Source organism: Bufo gargarizans, chromosome 3 (assembly GCF_014858855.1).
Source record: "Bufo gargarizans isolate SCDJY-AF-19 chromosome 3, ASM1485885v1, whole genome shotgun sequence".
Lineage (NCBI taxonomy): Eukaryota > Metazoa > Chordata > Amphibia > Anura > Bufonidae > Bufo > Bufo gargarizans.
The window spans coordinates 295,421,296-295,446,433 of record NC_058082.1 but is presented as its reverse complement, the minus strand read 5'-3'; the positions used below and the strand labels follow the sequence as shown (position 1 = coordinate 295,446,433).

The window sequence follows — 25,138 nt, the reverse complement described above, 5'->3', positions numbered from 1 at the left end:
AGCACAGGAGGCAATATGGACAATCACAATACATTAGTAAGTGGCTTGTATTAACTTTGCATGTTGTCAATTAATTCATACATTTATAGTAGGACTGGTAGTGGAACGGCACAACATAGAGTTATGAAAATAAAGATCCAGAAATGTTGTTACATGGGCGTTGCAAGTATATCTATCAGGAGTGGCGACAGGTCCTCTTTAGTCCTCATGCACACAGCTGTCGCTGTTTTGCGATCCGCAAACCACAGATCTGCAAAATCCAGATACCAGTCAGTTGCATCCCGCAGATTTTTCGGTCCCTATTATAGAAATGTCTATTCTCGTCTGCAAAAAAAGACGCGGTCCCATAATATGGTTATGTGCATGAGGCCTAAAAGAGGACCTGTCATCTCGCCTTGTCCGTTCTGGTAAATACTTGTATTCCCCATGTAATAACAATTCTGGAGCATCTATTCTTATGACTCTATGTTGTGGCGTTCCACCTTTACTGCTCTTAGAAAAGTAGGACTTAAATGACACCTAGGCATTACCAATTTGGGGGGTGTCCTTATGTTCTCTCAAACTGTCCAATCACTGTGACAGAATCACACTGTATAGGGAAATGTCCATTTGACAAGCAGAATTTGTCAGTTCAAGCAGAAGGAATCACAGCACTCCAGCACATATCCAAAACATGTGTTTATTCCCTACACACCATAACATACCAGAGATATTTTCAAGATGGAAGATGAAACGTTGCAATGGACACAGGAGGCCAGATTTATCATGACTCTGACAGCTCACTCCACTTTCACATATGGCTAAAGTCAGTTTTAGCCAAGTCAGATTTATGATCGGCCCTTTAAGACTGTAATAAATGTGGTTTGACGGTAGCAGTTTATCCGTCAGTAAGCAGCTTTACAAAAGTCGCAAGTTTTTATGAAAAAGTCGCATGTTCTATTAAAAAGTCTCATAAGATAAGCATGGTCCTCACTGGAGTGAAATTGCGACTTTTTTGCGACTTTTAAAATAACCCCAATAGTAAATCTGTCTAGAGATTAATTTACATAGGAAAACACGCCCACTTTCAGAAAACTGGCGAGCATAGTGCAGAGCAGAAAAAATTGCAAATTTGTGCGCAGTTTTAGCGTTTGGGACTTTTTTGGGGACTTTTTCACTCCATTATTCTGACCTGAGCTAATGATAAATCTGGCCCAAAATTTTCTGCATATCTGCTGGTGTGCTGTGATCCCTTCTACTTGTACTAGTTGTGACCCATGATCAAAGGTCTGGATCATGCACACCAACCATCTTGTTTCCAACGTATCCAAGTGCTGCTTTCTTCCATGTACAGTTGTAAAACCATTTAGAAATTTCTTAGGGGAATAATTGTAAAATGAACAACTACCATCCCAAAAATTTGGCACAGAATTTTTTTTTTTGCAGATTGGTCGACTTTTACTATTGTTGCTGTTCTTAAATTCAGACATAATTTGCACCAAAGTTTGGGACATTTTTGGAACGTCATTTAAGACATATTTATGAAGAAAATTAGCTATTAATAATAATCCACTGCGCATCCGCCTAGGGAACTTGTCTCCACAGGAAAGACGGCGTGGCTTATGATGTGACACTTTGCAACAAAAATAGATATTAAAACCGAAATTAGTCTAACCGGTAATTCAATTTCCATAAATCCACCATGACGGCAACCAAGTAGAGATTGACCCCTGACCTCTGTAGGGACAGGAACAGAGAAAGGTTAAATTGCCCCCTCCCACCACCGTTCACCAGTGTGTTACTAGATTACAGTGCTCCGTAACCCACTATGTGTAGATACATTTATATACATATACAGTACAGATATATTCTGCTTGTCAAATGGACATTTCCCTATACAGTGTGATTCTGTCAAAAGTTTGGACACACCTTCTCTTTCAAAGAGTTTTCTTTATTTTCATGACTATGAAAATTGTAGATTCACTCTGAAGGCATCAAAACTATGAATTAACACATGTGGAATTATATACATAACAAAAAAGTATGAAACAACTGAAAATATGTCATATTCTAGATTCTTCAAAGTAGCCACCTTTTGCTTTGATTACTGCTTTGCGCACTCTTGGCATTCTCTTGATGAGCTTCAAGAGGTAGTCACCTGAAATGGTTTTCACTTCACAGGTGTGCCCTGTCAGGTTTAATAAGTGGGATTTCTTGCCTTATAAATGGGGTTGGGACCATCAGTTGCGTTGTGGAGAAGTCAGGTGGATACACAGCTGATAGTCCTACTAAATAGACTGTTAGAATTTGTATTATGGCAAGAAAAAAGCAGCTAAGTAAAGAAAAACAAGTGGCCATCATTACTTTAAGAAATGAAGGTCAGTCAGTCCGAAAAATTGGGAAAACTTTGAAAGTGTCCCCAAGTGCAGTCACAAAAACCATCAAGCGCTACAAAGAAACTGGCTCACATGCGGACCACCCCAGGAAAGGAAGACCAAGAGTCACCTCTGCTGCGGAGGATAAGCTTATCTGAGTCACCAGCCTCAGAAATCGCAGGTTAACAGCAGCTCAGATTAGAGACCAGGTCAATGCCACACAGAGTTCTAGCAGCAGACACATCTCTAGAACAACTGTTAAGAGGAGACTGTGTGAATCAGGCCTTCGTGGTAGAATATCTGCTAGGAAACCACTGCTAAGGACAGGCAACAAGCAGAAGAGACTTGTTTGGGCTAAAGAACACAAGGAATGGACATTAGACCAGTGGAAATCTGTGCTTTGGTCTGATAAGTCCAAATTTGAGATCTTTGGTTCCAACCACTGTGTCTTGTGCAGAAAAGGTGAGCGGATGGACTCTACATGCCTGGTTCCCATCGTGAAGCATGGAGGAGGAGGTGTGATGGTGTGGGGGTGCTTTGCTGGTGACACTGTTGGGGATTTATTCAAAATTGAAGGCATACTGAACCAGCATGGCTACCACAGCATCTTGCAGCGGCATGCTATTCCATCCGGTTTGCGTTTAGTTGGACCATCATTTATTTTTCAACAGGACAATGGCCCCAAACACGCCTCCAGGCTGTGTAAGGGCTATTTGACCATGAAGGAGAGTGATGGGGTGCTGCGCCAGATGACCTGGCCTCCACAGTCACCGGACCTGAACCCAATCCAGATGGTTTGGGGTGAGCTGGACCGCAGAGTGAAGGCAAAAGGGCCAACAAGTGCTAAGCATCTCTGGGAACTCCTTCAAGACTGTTGGAAGACCAATTCAGGTGACTACCTCTTGAAGCTCATCAAGAGAATGCCAAGAGTGTGCAAAGCAGTAATCAAAGCAAAAGGTGGCTACTTTAAAGAACCTAGAATATGACATATTTTCAGTTGTTTCACACTTTTTTGTTATGTATATAATTCCACGTGTTAATTCATAGTTTTGATGTCTTCAGTGTGAATATACAATTTTCATAGTCATGAAAATAAAAAAAACTCTTTGACTGAGAAGGTGTGTCCAAACTTTTGGTCTGTACTGTGTATATATATGTTACTTTTATTTGTATTACTTCATACTTTTTTTGGGCGGGGGGGGGGGGGGGGTTATTGTGCCGTCATGGTGGCTTGTAGGACTTTACGCCCAAAAGATATCTTCGAGGCCCTAGACAGGTCTAATCTGTAATGTTTTACAAAGGTGTTCATACTGGACCAGGTTGCAGCCCTGCATATCTGCTCTAGAGAAGCACCTGCTTTTTCTGCATATGATGATGACATGGCCCTTGTGGAATGGGCTTTTATTTTGACGGGGCAATCGAGGCCCTGAATTCTGTAACAATCTGAAATGGTTTGTTTATTCCAATTAGCAGTGGATGCCTTTGATACCGCTTTCCCTTTATTTCTTCTCGAAAATTGGACTAACAGGTTATCTACTAATCAAAACCATTTGGTAACTTCTACGTATCTGAGGACCATTCTCCTGACGTCAAGGGAATTAAATTCCCTCTCTCTAGAATTTTTAGGATTCGTACAAAAGGAAAGTAGTACTATTTCTTGGTCTCTATGGAAATAAGATACTACTTTTGGCAGAGAAAACTTGGATCTAACCTCAGGACTATTCTGCCCCCTTCTGGCTGATGAGATAGCTATAAGGAAAGCGGTTTTTGGAGACAGAAACTTCATGGAGCATTCATCCAGTGGTTCGAATAGATCCTTTGTTAACAAATATTCTGATCCATCTATGGCCCACTAAGTCAGCGTCGAAGAAGGCGCTCAGGGCTGATATTTGAACCTTCAAGGTAGATGGTCTAAGACCCAACTCAAGAATCTTTTGAATATTAGGTTCTGAATAATTAGGGGTTATTTTCCCTATCCAAACACAGAACTTTGTCGATATTTTTAGGTAAATAGATGATGTCACCTTCTTCTTGCTTGCTTTAAGGGTAGATATTACTTTCTCTGATAGACCTTTACGTCTTAAAATGTCAGATTCAGGATCCACACCGTTAGTTTTAAGAACTCCGGATGAGGATGTGTGATCGGCCCCTGAACTAAGATGTCCTTCTTAAAGGGAAGGATCCATGGTTCCTGTGATGTCACTCTCGTCAGCAGAGAGAACCAACTCCTTTTTGTCCAAAATAGAGTTAAATTAGAGTTGCTCTCTCTTGCATGGCCTTCTGTATTACTCTGTGGATTAGTTGAAATGAGGGAAAAGCATAAGCGAGGTCACAATTCCAGCTCTTGGAGAATGCGTCTATTGCCTAGGGTTCGTCCCTTGGATTCAGAGAGTAGAACAGTGGTACTTTTGCATTTTCTTTTGAGGCAAACAGGTCTATAGATGGTCGACCCCATCTTTTTACTATCATGTCGAATGTCTGCCTGTTTAAGGACCATTCTCCTTGATCTATTTGCTTAGGAAATCCGCTACCAAATTTTTGCTTCCTTTTAGATGTACAGCTAAGACGGATGTCACCGTATTTTCTGCCCAGGAGAATATTTTCTTACTGACCTTGTTCCTGCCTGATGTCTGAGGTAGGATACCATCGTCACATTGTCTTAGAAAATTTTTATGTGTTGGCCCTTTAATTCCTTCCGAGGCTGCTTTTAAGGTCTCCCAGACTGCTGTGAGCTCTTGATAATTTAATGACTGGACTGCTATCTCTGCTGACCAGACCCCGATAGAGGCTTACGTTGACCTTTGCTCCCCATCCTGTACCGCTTGTATCGGTGTGGATCACTGCGAATGGTGTTTTCTGCCAGACTACTCCTCTCTTCAAACTTTTTTAAATCAGCCACCAGAGGGAAGAGTTTTTTTTACACGTTCCAGAATCTGAATTTTCTGGTCCAGTGATGTCTGGCATTTGTCCCACTTCTTCAGTTACCAGGCTTCGAGAGTTCTGTAGTGGATCTGACACCAGGGAACCGCCACAATGCAGGATGTCTTTGACCTAAAAGACTCATGGCTTCTCTGATGGAGTAAGATCTTCTCTTCAAAAACTCCCTGGTTGTTCTTTGTATAGTTTCTATTCTTTCAGCTGGAAGAAAGTATGTTTGTTTTACAGAGTCTAGGAGAATACCAAGGAATTTCACCCTTGTTATCGGTAGTATGCACGATTTGCCTTAGTTTATCACCCATCCTAGACTTTCTAAAAGATGACAAAATCTGTTTCTATTTGATGTTCTGAGTCTAATACTATGAGAAAATCATCCAGATAGGGGACTATTGTTAACCCTTCTGTTCTCAGTAAAGCTATCATCTCCACTATCAGCTTGGTGGAGACCCTGGGTGCAGATGAAATTCCAAAGGGAAAAGCGACAAATTGAAAGTGGACAATATTTCCCATAGGACTTTTTAAGGCAAATCTTAGGTACCTTTGCGACTGAGGTCAGAACGTGATAGTACGCATCCTTTAAATCGATCGTACACATTAGCGCGTTCTTTTTCATCAGTGGGATGGTAGTGTTCAGAGACTCCATTTTGAATTTCCTGTAGGTTATATGTTTGTTTAGGTCTTTTAAGTTTATTATCGTTCAATAAGAACATCTAGGCTTTTTTACGCGAAACAGATTTGAGTAGTAGCCCTGTCCTTGTTGAGACTGAGGAACCGGGACTACCACTCCCAACTTTAGGAGATCCTGAACACCTTCCCAGATCTCATTTTTTACTTGCGTTATTGAAAAATGACAAGTGACGCGGAACCTTGTTGGAGGGGGGGGAGGAAAATTCAATTCTGCAACCCTCTTTTATGATGTTCAATGCCCAGGTGTTTGAAGTTACAGATTCCCATTGAGGAATGAAATCTCCCCCCCTATCCTGCCGTCGTTGTTTGTCGCTACGTTTATTCTGGGGATTGAGGAGATACCCTCTACCTTGCCCCCCTTTTTGGTAACTCCAGCACCCAGTTTTACCTTTTCCCGATAGGATCTTTCCTGGTTATTCTGGGGACGAAAGGGCCTCTCCTCAGGGAAACCTTTTTTCTTATCAGTAGCATTCTCTAGGATTTATCTACACATAGTGGGTTATGGAGCACTGTAATCTAGTAACACACTGGTGAACGGTGGTGGGAGGGGGCAATTTAACCTTTTTCTGTTTCTGCCCCTATAGAGGTCAGGGGTCAATCTCTACTTGGTTGCCGTCATGGTGGTGAAATGGAAAAGTTGGTATAAAGCTAGACAGTCTAAACGTGCAACATTTATCACCCAGCATTAGTTACTGTGATAAATCGGGCAAATCTTTAGGCCTTATGCACACAACCTTTTGTATTTCACGGTCCACAAAATATGGATACCGTCCCTGTTGTCTCCAAATTTTTGACTTTAATTATATGCATTTTTCAACCAAGTATAGGACATATTCTGTTTGCGGAATGAAAATACGGATGCGGAAAACACACAGATCATCCGTGTGCTATCCCCATCCGTATGTCCATTCCCCAAAAAGATATGTCCACAAAGTGTGGACCTTGGACTAATCGAAGTCAATGGGTCTGGACAAAAATGCGCATAGCTCACAGACAGATTCAATGTTTCTGGGCATTAGATCCCTGTTCACATAGGATGTTACTGTACTGAAACTATGATTTTTGTGCCTCAAAACAATGCTTTTACCCGATGAACGGGTAATCTGTGGCACCTTTATACAGGGCAATTACCAGGAACAGGCATTCATACAAACACTTGTTCCTGATAATTGGCTTATGATAAGAGGCCTTATTTAATAGCGAATAACAACGGAAAAACAGAACTGTGCTAGAATGACATTATGCCATCCCAGCTGCTGCCATCTTCACTCAGGTTTATGCAGACATATGCAGTACTAGACAGCTAGAGCCGTATTCACACAATGTGTGCCTTATTTCAGATTAGAATTAGAATGAATCCAATGGTATAAGTATACAGTTGCATAACGTTTTCTCCTGTTGTATAGATTAGTTTTTTTAAACGAGCAGTTAAGTGCACTGACACTGAAGGTGGGTCCAAGCCACTCTGTGCACCCTTGCTCCTTCTGTGTTCTCTGCCAGCCCCTCCCTCTCCTTCTTGATTTGTAGGACCAGGTCCCAGCATAGTCCTGTCAATCAAGAAGGAGTAGGGGTTGGCAGAGGAAGCAGGCTGAGCAAGAGTGCACTGAGTGACTTGGCCCTATCCTCAGTGAACTTAAAGGGGTGTCCGGGTTCAGAGCTGAACCCGGACATACCCATATTTTCACCCAGGCAGCCCCCCTAAAGTTAGCATCGGAGCATCTCATGCTCCGATGCCCTCCCTTGCCCTGCGCTAGATCGCACAGGGCAAGGGCTCTTTTGTTTACAGTGTGTTTGGTGACGTCACCGGCTCTGATGGGTGTGCTTTAGTGCTGCCCTAGCCGTTTTACTGGCTAGGGCAGCGCTAAAGCCCGCCCATGAGTCACCGGGCTTTCTGGCAGCCCCATGGAGAGCCCGGTTCGTCACCGGAACTCCTGAAAATTCCTTTGCCCTGCGGGATTTAGCGCAGGGCAAAAGAGAGAATCGGAGCATGAACTGCTCCAACGCTCAAGTCAGGGGGCTGCTGGGGTGAACCCGGACAACCCCTTTAACTGCTCATTTGAATAGGGATTAAAGTACCTTTTTTTTTTGTTAGCTCTACAAGGCAGTGTGCCTGGTTTAACAGCGAATTTTCTGGTGACAAACTCACTTGAAACTGCTTTATATGACGATTTGTAAATGCTGAAAAGGTGTAAAACAAACCAGACTCCTACAATAAATTAAGTGCTTTATTACTTATTACTCATTATTGCCAACAAACATTATTAAAAATCATCTGTTAGCATGATCAATCCTTTTAAACCAGACATATTGCCTGGTAGGGTTGATCATGAGTAAAACGATACCTTTCTTTTTTCTGTGGTGTGAACAGCTGCAGAGATATCTTCATTTTTATATTTATGCAAATTAGCAATTTCAAGCACCAACGGGCTGGCCTGAGACCTTGGAGCACCACTAACAAAACACTCTTATGCTCTGTGCACTCCCTATTCCCCTTTGATTGACAAGGCTAGACATTTTGCCTAGCCCTGTGTTCTCGCACCTGCGCAGAGTCAATGTCTGTCCTTGTGCTGTGGTTCAGATGCTGCTTTCCGAGTTTGGCTCGGTGACAGTGTCTACCCCTGTCAAATCAAAGAGAAGGGGAGGGCTAATTTGCATGAATATAAAGATATCACTATAGCAGTCACCCTAGAGAAAAAGGAAAGGTATCATTTTACTCAGCATGATCAACCCTGCTAGGCAATATGCCTGATTTAATAGGGTTGATCATGGTGACAGATGATCTTTCTGCACAGAAAAAGTCAACATTCGGATAGATTTAGCGAAGGACATGATGCCTGATCCTCGAAGTGTGAAAGTCCGGGTATGGTAAATGTTCTGGCTTCCAGATTATTTCAGAACCACAGAAAATCAATCACAGGCTCCCAACCTCTGTCTGACCATAAGATACTGTAGAGAAAAAAAAAAAAAAAAGAAGAGTTGTTACATTAGATAATAACTGATTATCTTATAGCTTATTATAATAGAATCCACACAGTTATACAGTATGTAGTGCTTTGACAAAGCCAGAGCTATTAATGTTTTAAAGGGGTTATCCAGCGGGGACAAATGGTACGGTATGCAACACGCACTCGTCTGATGCTTCCCAGGTCCCCGCTGGTCTCTACTTCCTGGCTGCAGCAGATCCTACTGTTGCCAGTGATGGCTGAGCAGGCATTTCCTGCGTGTTGAAAATGATCAGGAAGTAGAAACCAGCAGGGATCCAGCAAGTGTCAATATGGAAGCTTCAGGGATCAGTAAGGCGATTATCGCTTCTTTCTTGATTTTTTAAACTTTATCATAGCCCACAGCATACAATTCTTCCCCACTAAACAACCCTTTAAGAAAAATAGACTTTAAGCCAAGATCAACAGGTTCAAATACAATATTTGTCAGTATGGTTTACAAACAGAACAAACTCAATTCTACTTCATAGAAGGTGTTAAAGGCCAACAAAATATCCAATTCCTCTTTAGAATAGATCCTCATGGGATGGATCTGCTGCAGATTACTATTGCAGAAAATACGCACTGAATCGTATGGATTTTGTTGTGGATTTGCTGCTACAGCTTTTCTTGCAGAATATGAAAAGCAGGCAAAAAAAAGTCAATGGTTTGGAAATCTGTGGGTGCAGATTTGGCTTCTGATCCACAGGTAAACTGCCGCTAAATCTGCAACAATAAATTAGAGTCAATGGGGAAAATCTGCAACAAATTTGCAAACAATACATGACAGGAATAAACGTATTGCAGATTTTTAAATGGTAGCTAATATTTCACATAACTTTGCATAAATCAATAGCACAAGTGATCATAAGAAACTATGTAATATATCTTATCAGTGAGAAATGTCTAGTTCACATGTTATCAGCTGTTTATCTCTCCCCCCTTGCTAATTGCCTTTCTGTTTGAAATATGCTTTGAATCCATCCAGGACAGATCAGCTCCACAAAGGGCTCTAACCCTAAGTTCACACCTGAGCGTTTTACAGCGCGTTCAAACGCGCTGTAAAACGCTCAACACATGAAAACCAATGCTTCCCTATGGGATCGGTTCTCACCTGGGCGTTTTACAGCGCGTACGATCGCGCTGTAAAACGCCCGACGCTGAAACAAGTACTTGAGCTTCTTTGGGGCGTTTTGACGCGCGTTTGTGGCCATAGGACACGGCAGTCAATGACACAAACGCGCGTCAAACGCGCGTTTACTATTACAAAAAACGCGCGGCAGAAACGCGCGTCAAAAACGCGCGTTTGGGAAACGCTCAGGTGTGAAAGCAGGGTTATTGTATGTCTATGGAGAGGGGAGGTGGGAGGAGTGATCAGGAACTGGAGAGACACACACACAGACAAATAGACTGCTGCAGCTACATAGGAAGTATATCTGTAATATCTTTCATGATCCTGTTTCTAAGTAAGTAAGAGAAGGTTAGGAAGCAGATTCTCCTCTATTTTCAGTGTGCTGTGGATGGCAGCTAGTCTCCAACCACCAGATCTAGGAGAACTGCAAACTAAACATTCAGCATGCACAGAGGAAATTTTTGCTAAAAAAAATACCACATGGGCAGAAATAGTGTTATTCCCCATTTACAAACACTGTACTTTTGATTAATGCAAAGTTTGTTGAAACGTTAGGTACACTTTAAACACAGGTCACTTCCCATACTAAAACTATCATCCAATTGCCTTCTGATGCAGATTTTACTTGTGCAAATTCTGCTGCACTTCCATCCTGTGTGGCCCTACCCTTACTGCTTAGCTGTCCACAGCACAGGAATCCCTCAGGGGTGATGTCAAGGGAATCATGGATGGGACCTGCGGTATATGACACTAAACATTATTTTCCACAGATCCTGGTAAATTCCATGGTATAAGCTGTAAATATTGCACTCGGGGGAGTTGGACTAAAGTACCCTGTTGTTTCCTAGAGAAGGAGGCAAGGATCCTATAGGCCAGATTTCAATCTGTCCAATCTGGAAACGAGTGAATTTCTTAAAATTCTTTTTGAGACTGATTGGCTGATTTATTTATTTTTTAATGACCGTACATTTGAACCAGATTTGATTCTACACAAATGAGAGTGAGAGAGATGAAATGCGCCTCTGGAAATTAGACATGCAAACCAGTCCTCCTTCTAAAAGGAAAAGAAGACTGTCTCATACCAGCAAACAGCTCTTTTTTTTTTTTTTAACAGAGCTGAGCAGAGAAAATTAGCTCAGCTGCCTTAGAGGCCTTGGTTGGTGCCTGCCAGGGTGGGAAGAGGATACTATTTTTCCTTATAAAGAGCACAGAGAATGTGTGATAAGTATTGTAGTCCAGGCAATGCTCCTCTTGGTTTCTGGGAAAAAAAATATGCAAGTAAGCACTGCTTACATCTGCTGGCCTCAGAGAGGCTTAGCCTTCTTTTTCTTTTAGAAGGAAAAATAATTTGCATATCTTTGGGTTTCTGGGAAAGATATGCAGAACTCAGCGTTCTTCATAAGGAAAAACAGTGCCCTCCCGAACCCCAATCAAGGCCTAAACTAATTCTCTCTGCTTAGATCTGTTAAAAAACAGCTCTTTGCTAGTGTGAGAGACTCAACTGGTTTGCACATCTCTTTTCCAGAGAAACATTACGAAAGACATTTAGTTTTCTTTCGTTCTGGAAGAAGGACTGATTTGCATGTCTGTTTTCCAGAGGAGTGTTACATGTTGTTCTCTCTCTGTGATACACCCGATTTCGAGTTAGTTAGAATATTAATTCATTTTAAATTCAGGATGAATTCCGAATTAATATAATAGATTGGCTAACCTCTAACCTAGGTTCCCAATTGAATTTTTTATACTTACACTGTTTCAGAAAGTATTGGAGCCACAATGAGCGTGGCCAATGATTGATTCTCTTTTCCTAGTGAGCATTACCTCCCTTTCTCTGTAGAATCAATTCGCTCATCATTAGTCCAATGCTATTGTATCTCAGCAATGAATGGCGTGACAGGTTTATGAAATGACATACACTTTCAGATAAGTTAACTTAAAAATGACAACACAATATACAGTATTCTCTATATAGGCTGTGGGCTATTTTTTTTGTAATAAAACTAAGTAAACACAGGGAAACAACAATACTGTTAGTAGTGTATGCCGAGCAAATGAAGCTAACTACACTCACGTTCTTTCTACTAGCAATTGCTTGTTGCACCCACAAGATCTCCATAGCCAAATGACTTCTGTATTTTCTTAGCTCACTTGCAGTCTTCATGGTGATATCTAGGAGAGAGTACAAGGGAAAAAAACAAAAAATAAGATGGAATCAAACAGACAACTGCAATGCACAGTAATATTATAGTACATATAGATATTATTTAGGAGGCCTGATGTGTCTGACATGCTGCCCCCCAGAGGAGGAAACAGCTGCCCGTCCCCGAATAATCATCAGAGTAGAGCGGCCCTGTGCCCTGGGTGCTATTCCCATGAACAGAAGAGCTATTTTGTTTTCTCCATTGGTAAGAGGGCAATAGGACAAAACTGACCAGGATGCATTAGTATACATGAGTTCTGTTTTCTGTCCAGTCTGCAAAACGGAACAAACCGGATCCAGCATGAAAATCAAGGTAAGTCCATGGTGCCAGAGAAAACTGGATCCATCACCCATTGACTTACAATAGACTTTAATGCAAGATTCTGTTTGTCCTGTTTCAATTTAATAGAACTGCATATGAACAGAACGGATGCACAGTGTTGTAGTAAGGCTACTTTCACACCTGTGTTAGGTGCGGATCCGTCTTGTATCTGCACAGACGGATCCGCACCTATAAAGCAAACGATTGTATACATTTAGAACGGATCCGTTTGTATTAAAAAAAAATATATATAAAAAAATATATATATATTTTTTTGTTTATGATAATGCAAACGGATATGTTTTGACTTACACTGAAAGTCAATGGGAGGCGGATCCGTTTTCAATTGCACCATATTGTGTCAGTGAAAATGGATCCGTCCCCATTGACTTACATTGTAGTAAGAGCGGAATAGAGTCTGAACGGAGACAAACTGATCCTTATCCATTCAGAATGCATTGGGGCTAAACTGATCTGTTTTGGGCCGCTTCTGAGAGCCCTGAAACGGATCTCATAAGCGGACCCAGAAATGCCAGTGTGAAAGTAGCCTTAAATGAAACAGATCCGTTTTATTTAAGTTTTGAGATCCTCTGCCGGATCTCAAAACCTGAATAAAAAACGCAGATGTGAAAGTAGCCTTACCTTTCCAACCTCAAAAGGTTGTGCTGTGTATATCTTTTTTATAGTCACACAGAAATATTAAGTGATACTAAACGATATCAGTCATGCAGGAATAAGAAACTAATCAGTACTGTACTGGGCATGGGCCCTAAAAATTATACCTTTATTTAGATTGCATTTTAAAATAATTCATGAGTGATAGTACTCAAAGATCAAATCAAGAAACCAAAACCAAAAATGTATAAAATTATAAATCCACTTGGTGCACACACGATTCAAAGGTATGGAATAGGTGAGGGAGAGCCTTTTCCTATCAGACCCTATATATCCCTCAGCCCATAGAAACCCCCAGATGGTAGGGACTCTCTGTCCTCGTGCCTATCCTAAAAGGACCCTACCTACTGGTGACATCTCCGTGCTGAGGGATATATAGGGTACAGGGAGGAGGAGACTCCAGCGTTTCTCAGTGGGCGTCTCCTTCTCCCTGGACCGATGCTCGGTGTTAACATATTGGGCGTATGGTTGCACCGCGTATTGAATTATCAAATACCCAATGGATACTTTTGTACCCGGATTGATCCGATACCGGGTTTTACTATTTTACGATACTAGGCTGCGCTACTACAGTTAGAGAACATGGCACGCGCTGCTCTCAGCGCGCCCCATGTTCTCCTCAGCAGCACAGCGGAGAAGGAGGCAGTCCCTCCCTCCCCACTGTGCCGCTGACACCAATAAGAAGAGAGGGGAGGGGTCGTGGGCACTGCACCACCAATGAAGATAATTAACCTGTTAATGTAGGATGGTATCGTGACAACCCTAATTGGGTGACCAAACTTCGGGGGATCACAGCAGAGCAGACGAGGGGTCTTTCAAAAATAGAAAAATTCTGGCAGCAGCTAGCGTATTTTTACATATGATTCCTACCTGGAAAGTATCACAGTGAATTGTGACTGATCACCAGTTGTATCAGTCAATATAACGTAAAGCATGTTATAAATTATTGGAACATTTTGACACCAAAACCCTAGGCCATTCTGCCTCACCTGTATTCACAGTTTCTTCAAACCATAAGATACTGTCTCTTCTCAGTTCCAGACTAGGAAAGGTGCCCTTTGCCTCAGAATGTGGTAGGTGGTGCTTTATGTCAGGGTCAGAAGTCCTTGATGGAACCTCTATATTTTTGTCATCTCTATGTCTGGTCTCTCCTACTAGGGCATCAGTCACTCTATGGCTGGCCTCTCGTATTGGACCATCACTCACTGCATGGCTGGCCTCTCGTACTGGTCCATCAGTCTTTGCATGGCTGGCCTCTTGCACTGGACCATCAGTCTCTGCATGGCTGGCCTCTCGCACTGGACCATCAGTCTCCATATGGCTAACCTCTCGTACTGGACCATCAGTCTGTCGAATGCATCTGTCTCTTTCTAGACTAATGTTCTCTGGAAAGAAACCTTCCCTTTCTGCTTTTGTTCCCTGAATAAAGGAGATATCCTGGTTTGGGCCAAGGGTCTCGATAGGGTCCTCCATCATTTTCTGACATTGCTGTTCCAAGCTCTGTACATCTTTTTCTCTGACAAATGAAGGCATACGTGTTTCTGTTTTCTTCACATGCACTTTTCCTTCAAAAGTTATGTTGAAAGGTGTTTCTCTATGCTTGAATTCTATAGACTGTTTAGAAGAACTTGAAAGCTTTGAATGGGCAAAGCCATTATATTCTGGTTTGTCTGGTCTGCTTATCTGAACCTTATCCTGTGAGTAGAAACTTAGAATTAAAGATGAAGCCAAATAATACAGCAAATTAAGCTAAAGATGGTCATACTCACCAACGCAGTGACCTGTGGGATGGATAGGAGCCATTTTCCTGGGCACAGGATAACGTCTTCTCCCTCTATCTCTCGCACCACCTCCAAATATTCCTGATGAACCTTCTGTAGCTTCCGTCGGACCAGAAAACCACGGATGTGTGCCTAATTGATACCAGAGACTGTCAGCAATTTGGACAGGAATGTAATATAATACTAGGTACTGGTTATCAGCTTATTCTCTCTATAGGTTGGCAATGACCGATATGCACCATCTGCCCTTCTACAGAATGAGGAGTGCTACTGCCTGATCTCTACTAAACCCCCCCCCCCCCCCCCCCCCCGAAAAAACACAGCCTGGACAAGGACACGCAAATGTGACTAATTCCAATAAGAATCTAAAAGTTAATGGGTGAAATGAGGGGGCACACACACCAGGGAAACAATTGATGGATGAATAATTAATATTTATTACTCTAAAAACACTCCCCTAAAAAGATATATATAAAACATACAGGGTATAAATAACAACCTATAATTCATGTGTATCTAAATCCGGCCGTGCTCGGCTACCTGGAAAATCAGCGCTACAGCCGTGCAACAAGGAGGGGTGAGACCGGGTGAGACTGGGAGACTGCAAGCGGCTGGACACTGTGAGTAATCTGTGGATCTGTGCATATATTCATATATGTTATACTGGACATTGCCATCTAATCAGCAGTATTGTTCCATTGCATTTGAATTGAATACACCCGTTGGTGCCATCTTCTGGATACTTCGTACCATTCTGTGCCACTATACATCTTTATAGCACAGTACGAATTGGGTAATCATTTGGATGAACTTTATTTTATTGTACCCACAATAGTATCCAGAGCACTGCAGTTGAACAGTGGACATTATCATCTATACCAGTGGATTTAGATACACATGAATTATAGGTTGTTATTTATACCCTGTATGTTTTACAGACGTGGACAAAATTGTTGGTACCCTTTGGTCAATGAAAGAAAAAGTCACAATGGTCACAGAAATAACTTTAATCTGACAAAAGTAATAATAAATTAAAATTCTATAAATGTTAACCAATGAAAGTCAGACATTGTTTTTCAACCATGCTTCAACAGAATTATGTAAAAAAATAAACTCATGAAACAGGCATGGACAAAAATGATGGTACCCCTAACTTAATATTTTGTTGCGCAACCTTTTGAGGCAATCACTGCAATCAAACGCTTCCTGTAACTGTCAATGAGACATCTGCACCTCTCAGCAGGTATTTTGGCCCACTCCTCATGAGCAAACTGCTCCAGTTGTGTCCGGTTTGAAGGGTGCCTTTTCCAGACTGCATGTTTCAGCTCCTTCCAAAGATGCTCAATAGGATTGAGGTCAGGGCTCATAGAAGGCCACTTTAGAATAGTCCAATTTTTTCCTCTTAGCCATTCTTGGGTGTTTTTAGCGGTGTGTTTTGGGTCATTGTCCTGTTGCAAGACCCATGACCTGCGACTGAGACCAAGCTTTCTGACACTGGCTAGTACATTTCTCTCTAGAATTCCTTGATAGTCTTGAGATTTCATTGTACCCTGCACAGATTCAAGACACCCTGTGCCAGACGCAGCAAAGCAGCCCCAGAACATAACAGAGCCTCCTCCATGTTTCACAGTAGGGACAGTGTTCTTTTCTTGATATGCTTCATTTTTTCGTCTGTGAACATACAGCTGATGTGCCTTGGCAAAAACTTCGATTTTTGTCTCATCTGTCCACAGGACATTCTCCCAGAAGCTTTGTGGCTTGTCAACATGTAGTTTGGCATATTCCAGTCTTGCTTTTTTATGATTCGTTTTCAACAATGGTGTCCTCCTTGGTCGTCTCCCATGTAGTCCACTTTGGCTCAAACAACGACGGATGGTGCGATCTGACACTGATGTTCCTTGAGCATGAAGTTCACCTTGAATCTCTTTAGAAGTCTTTCTAGGCTCTTTTGTTACCATTCGGATTATCCGTCTCTTAGATTTGTCATCAATTTTCCTCCTGCGGCCACGTCCAGGGAGGTTGGCTACAGTCCCATGGATCTTAAACTTATGAATAATATGTGCAACTGTACTCACAGGAACATCTAGTTGCTTGGAGATGGTCTTATAGCCTTTACCTTTAACATGCTTGTCTATAATTTTCTTTCTGATCTCTTGAGACAGCTCTTTCCTTTGCTTCCTCTGGTCCATGTCGAGTGTGGTACACACCATATCACCAAACAACACAGTGATTACCTGGAGCCATATATATAGGCCCAATGGCTGATTACAAGGTTGTAGACACCTGTGATGCTAATTAGTGGACACACCTTGAATTAACATGTCCCTTTGGTCACATTATGTTCTGTGTTTTCTAGGGGTACCATCATTTTTGTCCATGCCTGTTTCATGAGTTTATTTTTTTACATAATTCTGTTGAAGCATGGTTGAAAAACAATGTCTGACTTTCATTGGTTAACATTTATAGAATTTTAATTTATTATTACTTTTGTCAGATTAAAGTTATTTCTGTGACCATTGTGACTTTTTCTTTCATTGACCAAAGGGTACCAACAATTTTGTCCACGTCTGTATATATATCTTTTTAGGGGAGTGTTTTTAGAGTAATAAATATTAATTATTCATCCATCAATTGTTTCCCTGGTGTGTGTGCCCCCTCATTTCACCCATTACCTTTTGAATCTTTTGGGGTCCTGAGGGTAGGACCAGAGGGTGAGCACCTACCCATACGTAATAGGGGTGAGCCGCTGTATTCGATTTACGATTTTTTCCAATAAGAATCTGTATGCGCTAATCTGATCAAAGTGTGCATGTTTATATGGGATTTGGGGGGATATCGGCCTAAAGGGAAACTCAGCATTTTATTTATCAGGTCCTCTCATGCTTCAAAAGAAGCAATCCGATACGAACACAGAATTAAAGGGCTTATCCCTGTGCATTAATCCCTTCAGGACCAGGCCAATTTTTGTTGTTTTTGAAGCCCCGCATTCTTACTTTACTGTTCATATGGCCGTCAGCTGTTTGAAAAGACCGTGACACTCCAGTAAGAGCTGCGGCCTTCTCACAGCGCCATACATTGTATAGTGGTTGTGCTTGGTACTGCAGCACAGGAGTATTCACTTGATTGGGTGTGAGCTGCACCTAGACCACATGACTGATGAAAATGACATTACTGGCCTAGAAAGAATCCCACACACTCACCAGCCCCTTCAAACATCTGATTGGTGGGGGTGCTGCCCATCAGACCTTCACCGATCTGCTGAGGAAAGGTCATCAATGCCTGGAGAACCCCTTTAAATTGACCATATCTTGTATTGCAAAATGAGAAAGAAAATCTTTGTGGGGCGAAACACAAAAAAATAATGCAGTTCTGCCATTGTCTTTTTGGGTTTCATTTTAATGGCATTCCCTGTGTGCTACAAAGGACACGCTGCCTTATTCGGTGGGTCAGGCCTATAGCCGTCACGAGGCCACAGACTCCAATAGCAACCCATCGGCACCCTGCGGCTTAATTTAAAAATTCTGCCATGATTCCCTTCCTCTGGGACTTCGGGGACATGGTGCAGTGCCACCACAATTCCTTCAAAAGTGATGGCGTTCTGTTCCGGTCTGTATGTTAGACTCTAATGGGAGAGGGTGGGGAGTCTTCTCCTGCCGTCCTGCTACTGCCAGAAGCATGTGGGCACGTGACTGCTGCCACAGAGTAAACAAAGGTGTACCAGGGCAGCGGTGCTGGTATAATCAGGTAATGATGTATGTTACCCCACTCTCAGTTAAATTGTTGCCGTTCTCAGAAAAGTATTTTAAGAGTAATTAAAGGGAACCTGTCACCAAGATTTTGGGTATAGAGCTGAGGACATGGGCTACTAGATGGCCGCTAGCACATCCACAATACCCAGTCCCCATAGCTCTGTGTGCTTTTATTGTGTAAAAAAAACGATTAGATACATATGCAAATTAACATGAGATGTGTCCTGTCCCTGACTCATCTCACGTACAGGACTCATCTCAGGTTAATTTGCATATGTATCAAATCGTTTTTTTTACACAATAAAAGCACACAGAGCTATGGGGACTGGGTATTGTGGATGTGCTAGCGGCCATCTAGCAGCCCATGTCCTCAGCTCTATACCCAAAATCCCGGTGACAGGTTCCCTTTAATGGATCTGGCCAAAATCCGCTGCGGGAAAGACCACCAGAAATGGTCTGGTATCTGTAGCAGTGTTACTGCAGGTATTGCGATGGATCTTTGCACTGCAAAGGAAAACCGAAGCAGAAATTGACATTCTGCTGACTGAATACCTGTAGCGCAAGTCAGTTTACGCTGAAATCTCATCCACTTCACCACTACGGTACAATGCTGCAGATTGTCCACACACAACTAAACTGAGGAGTGCAGCATTTCTGCACCTCTAAGGGTATGTTCACACAGCTGAAATCCACAGCAGAAAAATCAGTAGATGGAAAACAGGTAGTTTTTGATTGCAGATTTGTAATTTGGCGGAGGTTTTAGGGGTTTTTACAGTGGTATAAGAAGAGTGTATGTTTAGAGTTTTTTCGGCTTCCCTATTGACGTCTATGAAATCCACAATCATGTCTGCTTCCATGAAGTAACGCACTTCTCAAACATTTTTCAAATCATTTTTCCTTAATCATGACATACATATGTATGTCATGATTAAGGACTGAAATTGTATTGTCCGAAACGCGTAGACTATTGGTGTCCTGAATATGTTTTAACCGCTGAAGAAATAAAAAAAACGTTTTGTATGGGAAGCTGGATTTTCCTTCTTTTTTTCACTTTGCTGGTAGTGTACTACACTGCGTGTATTCAGCTACATGCGCAGGTAGCCTATGGTTTCCATTCTGTGTGTTGTACTGTCACTCACTGTCCTGGGTGTGATGTCCTTTTTGGGGGCATTCCACAGTGTGCGGGCACGAAAGGAGACATTCCACTGTAAGGAGGCACTCAAATAAAGCATTCTACTGTAAGCAGGCACAAATAGGGGCATTTTACCGTAAGGAGGCACAAATAGGGGCATTTTACCGTAAGGAGGCACAAATAGGGGCATTCTACCGTAAGGAGGCACTAAAAGGGGCATTCTACCGTAAAGAGGCACTAAAAGGGGCATTCTACCGTAAAGAGGCACTAAAAGGGGCATTCTACCGTAAAGAGGCACTAAAAGGGGAATTCTACCGTAAAGAGGCACTAAAAGGGGCATTCTACCGTAAAGAGGCATTCTACCGTAAAGAGGCACTAAAAGGGGCATTCTACCGTAGAGGCACTAAAAGGGGCATTCTACCGTAAAGAGGCACTAAAAGGGGCATTCTACCGTAAAGAGGCACTAAAAGGGGCATTCTACCGTAAAGAGGCACTAAAAGCAGGCATTCTACTGTAAGGAGGCACAAATAGGGGCATTCTACTGTAAGGAGGCACAAATAGGGGCATTCTACCGTAAGGAGGCACAAATAGGGTCATTCTACCGTAAAGAGGCACAAATAGGGTCATTCTACCGTAAAGAGACACTAAAAGGGGAATTCTACCGTAAAGAGGCACTAAAAGGGGCATTCTACCGTAAGGAGGCACTAAAAGCAGGCATTCTACTGTAAGGAGACACAAATAGGGGCATTCTACTGTAAAGAGGCACTAACAGGGGTATTCTACTGTAAGGAGGCACTAAAAGGGGGATTCTACTGTGTGGAGGAACTAAAGGGGCATTCTATTGTGTGTTAAAAAAAAAACTGCCAAGGCACTACGCATGCCGCCAATATTGTCCCTCCTTGGCCTTTAGGTATGGTTGTGGCATTACTTCTTTAGTATACCATGAATAGTTCTCACTGATAATTCCCTATTCTGCTCTAGTACTCCAGGCAATTCAGGTCGCAGCACTGCTCTCCGGCCCCGGTGATCCACAGTGAAGGGGTTGTGATCCGCCAATGTGTGCCGTGTGCATTCTAGGAAGGACATGCGGGGGTTGCCATTACAGCTGGACAACGTGCATCTGAGGCGATCACCTCTGTGGCTCACCTGCAAGATTCTCGCACAACTTTCCTCCATCTCCATCTTTCAACCGCCGTCTCCTTAGCAACACTTCCCGGCACTTTCTGATGACGTCATGAGCCTCTGGATTACGTGTGGTAGAATGCGCTAGAGGCGAGCAAAATCGGCGGCCATTTTTTAGAAGACCAGAGTACTGTAAAGACTTTCTCCATGTTTTTTCTTGTTTTGTTTGTACGCTAGCAGATGTATTGCTGTGACAAGGACCTGTACCTGTTTATAGATAATAATAATAATAATAATTTTATATCTATATATATATATATATATATATATATATATATATACACATCTGATAACCCTTCCAACGTAGACCTCATAAGGTGTATTATATTGCCTAATATAAAGATATGCATTTTCAGAGGCTGCTAATGCTAAGACTGTGAACAATCACTTTAAGGGTGCTTCCATAGTTATTAGTGGTGATTTTCTGCATTTACCATTTTAGTGATGTTATTGCACTTGCATTTTTGCAATAAAAACACCTGTTTCAGATGTTAGGTGAAGATTTATGAAAAATATGAGGACACAAGCTTTTTTTTTTCTACTAGTGTTTTTGTTCATTAGTTGGTGTGTTGTTTTTTGTTATTTTTTTTCCTCTTTACAAAAACACAGCATGCTGCAGCACATTTTTCCCCCAGATGTTTTCATATTAGAAAAATGCCATGAAGAAAATGCTATTGGGACCATTTATCAAAAAACAGCATCTTATGTCGGTCTTTGATATCTCCTGTGCCTAGGGTTGCCGCCTTTCACAACAGAAAATGCCAGCCATGTTAAGCCACACCCACTTGGGGGTGTGGTTGTGGGGGACTTGACTTGACAATGTCATACTGTGGCTCCCAATAATATTAATGCCCCCATTATTGCCCCCCGGCATTAATAATGCCCCAAATAGTGCCCCCCAGAATTAATAATTCCCCCATTAGTGCCCTCAGTAATAGTAAAACCCCTATTAGTGCCCCCAGTAATAGTAAAACCCCTATTAGTGCCCCCAGAATTAATAATGCCCCCATTAGTGCCCTCAGTAATAGTAAAACCCCTATTTTTGCCCCCAGTAATAGTAAAACCCCTATTAGTGCCCCCAGAATTAATAATTCCCCCATTAGTGCCCTCAGTAATAGTAAAACCCCTATTAGTGCCCCCAGAATTAATAATGCCCCCAATAATATTAATGCCCCATTAGTGCCCTCCAGTAATAGTAATGCCCCCATTAGTGCCCCCCACCCCCCAATAAGAAAAATGCCCCCATTAGTGCCTTAAAGAACCTTATTAAGGGTATAAGGCAAAATGCACACGGCACAAAGTTAGGCCGAATCCACACGGCCGTGGAACACGGATGTGAGCGGTCCGTGGTATCCCGACCTGGCATCCTGCTCAGAGCAGGCGCCACGGCGTCATTGGTTGATATGACGCCGTGCGCTTCATGCCGCCGCTGCACTACAGTAATACACTGGTATGATCTATACGAGTATTACTGTAGTGCAGCGGCGGCATGAAGCGCACGGCGTCATATCAACCAATGACGCCGTGGCGCCTGCTCTGAGCAGGATGCCAGGTCGGGATACCACGGACCCCTCACGTCCGTGTTCCACGGCCGTGTGCATTCGGCCTAACTTTGTGTTCTCTTTTGCTGCATGTGTAGCAGAATGATGTGGGTTTTGCCACAGATTTCACCCTATTGCAAAGCATTGCTAATGGTAAACTCTGCAGTGACAATCCACAGCATGCTCCGATTATACTTATAGGGTTTGTCCCTATAAGGACAAAATACTGTGGACGGCGGTAACAAACGCATGAATTAGGATAGGTCTACACGACAACATTTGTAGCGCAACATTTTGTCGGACCAATGTTGCGTGACAATTTTTATAATTATAGTCTATGGTGTCGCACTGCGACATGTGACATGCTGCGACTGCGGCGCGACAGTCGCGAAAAATCCATTCGAGATGCATTGCGACACCATAGACTAACATTATAAAAATTGTCACGTGACATTGGTGCGACAAAATGTCGCGAGACAAATGTTGCAGTGTAGTTGTCCCCTAGTGGTGTAGACCTAGCCTTACATGTGGAACCTGCTGCGGAAGTGGCTGTGGATTTCACCCTCTGCATGGAATAGGGTGAAGATCTGGAACATAAACTGAAATGCTGCAGATTTCAAATCCACACCGCAAGTCGATTGATGCTGCAGATTCTTTTCACAACGTGTGGGTGAGATTTCTTAAAATCTCATCTAATTTGCAGGTACAGTACAATACTGAAGATTTGCCGCACACAAATCCATGTGAACATACTCATATTGTACTTATAGAGTCTGTGCAGAAAATCCGCCACATCTGGACCTACCCTAACTCAACGGTCTTCTTTGACTTCGCAGTCCTACCATGTTACAGGTTAGATGGCCAACAACATATTTAACCACTTCAACCCCCCTAGCTGAAACACCCTTAATGACCAGGCCACTTTTTACACTTCTGCACTACACTACTTTCACCGTTTATTGCTCGGTCATGCAACTTACCACCCAAATTAATTTTACCTCCTTTTCTTCTCACTAATAGAGCTTTAATTTGGTGGTATTTCATTGCTGCTGACATTTTTACTTTTTTTGTTATTAATCGAAATTTTACGAAATTTTAGCAAAAAAATGACATTTTTCACTTTCAGTTGTAAATTTTTTTAAAAAAAACGACATCCATATATAAATTTTTCGCTAAATTTATTGTTCTACATGTCTTTGATAAAAAAAAAAAATGTTTGGGTAAAAGTTATAGCATTTGGGGTGTCTTTTTACATATACCCATGCTGGGTGAGAGAAATATTTCGGCAAAAGACAACTTTTCCCATTTTTTTTATACAAAGTTGGCATTTGACCAAGATATTTATCTCGCCCAGCATGGGTATATGTAAAAAGACACCCCAAAACACATTCCCCAACTTCTCCTGAGTACGGCGATACCACATGTGTGACACTTTTTTGCCGCCTAGGTGGGCAAAGGGGCCCACATTCCAAAGAGCACCTTTCTGATTTCAACGGCCATTTTTTACACATTTTGATTGCAAACTACTTCACACGCATTTGGGCCCCTAAAATGCCAGGGCAGTATAAATACCCCACAAGTGACCCCATTTTGGAAAGAAGACACCCCAAGGTATTCCGTGAGGAGCATGGCGAGTTCCTAGAATTTTTTATTTTTTGTCGCAAGTTAGTGGAATATGAGACTTTGTAATAAAAAAATAAAAAAAATCATCATTTTCCGCTAACTTGTGACAAAAGATAAAAAATTCTAGGAACTCGCCATGCCCCTCACGTAATACCTTGGGGTGTCTTCTTTCCAAAATGGGGTCACATGTGGGGTATTTATACTGCCCTGGCGAGTTCATAGAATTTTTTTTTTTTGGCATAAGTTAGCGGAAATTGTATTTATTTTATTTTTTCTCACAAAGTCTCAATTTCCGCTAACTTGGGACAAAAATTTCAATCTTTCACGGACTCAATATGCCCCTCAGCGAATACCTTGGGGTGTCTTCTTTCCAAAATGGGGTCATTTGTGGGGTGTTTGTACTGCCCTGGCATTTGAGGGTCTCCGCAATCATTACATGTATGGCCAGCATTAGGAGTTTCTGCTATTCTCCTTATATTGAGCATACAGGTAATGAACGGCACAGATTTCTTCATTCGCATCGATCAATGTGGATGAAAAAATCTCTGCCAAAAAAAAGGAGGGGAAAGGCATCTGCCAGGACATAGGAGCTCCGCCCAACATCCATACCCACTTAGCTCGTATGCCCTGGCAAACCCGATTTCTCCATTCACATCAATCGATGTGGATGAATAAATCATTGCCGGGATTTTTTATTTTATGCTTTTTGGTTAGACCCATGTTGAGGAGAAGGCCCAGAAAAATTTGAATTTCGGAAACTTGGACTGGTTTCCACCGGAAAGGCTGGGCATAATAGCTTCCCGGGTTGGCGGATATAAATTGTGTAGCATACCGGTTTGTTT

At 42.2% G+C, this 25,138-nt stretch overlaps 1 protein-coding gene across 1 annotated transcript; it reads right to left on the bottom strand.

Annotated features, from left to right (window-relative positions):
- Positions 1-8,189: 8,189 nt before the first annotated feature.
- On the bottom strand, positions 8,190-21,185 carry IQCC (IQ motif containing C). The gene is made up of 5 exons (XM_044286459.1): positions 21,097-21,185; positions 15,058-15,201; positions 14,278-14,983; positions 12,163-12,260; positions 8,190-8,924 (listed from the first exon to the last, which is right to left on the bottom strand). Exons 1-5 carry the CDS (start codon positions 21,130-21,132, stop codon positions 8,886-8,888), a joined length of 1,023 nt encoding a protein of 340 aa, XP_044142394.1. The 5' UTR covers positions 21,133-21,185; the 3' UTR covers positions 8,190-8,885.
- Positions 21,186-25,138: the final 3,953 nt, after the last annotated feature.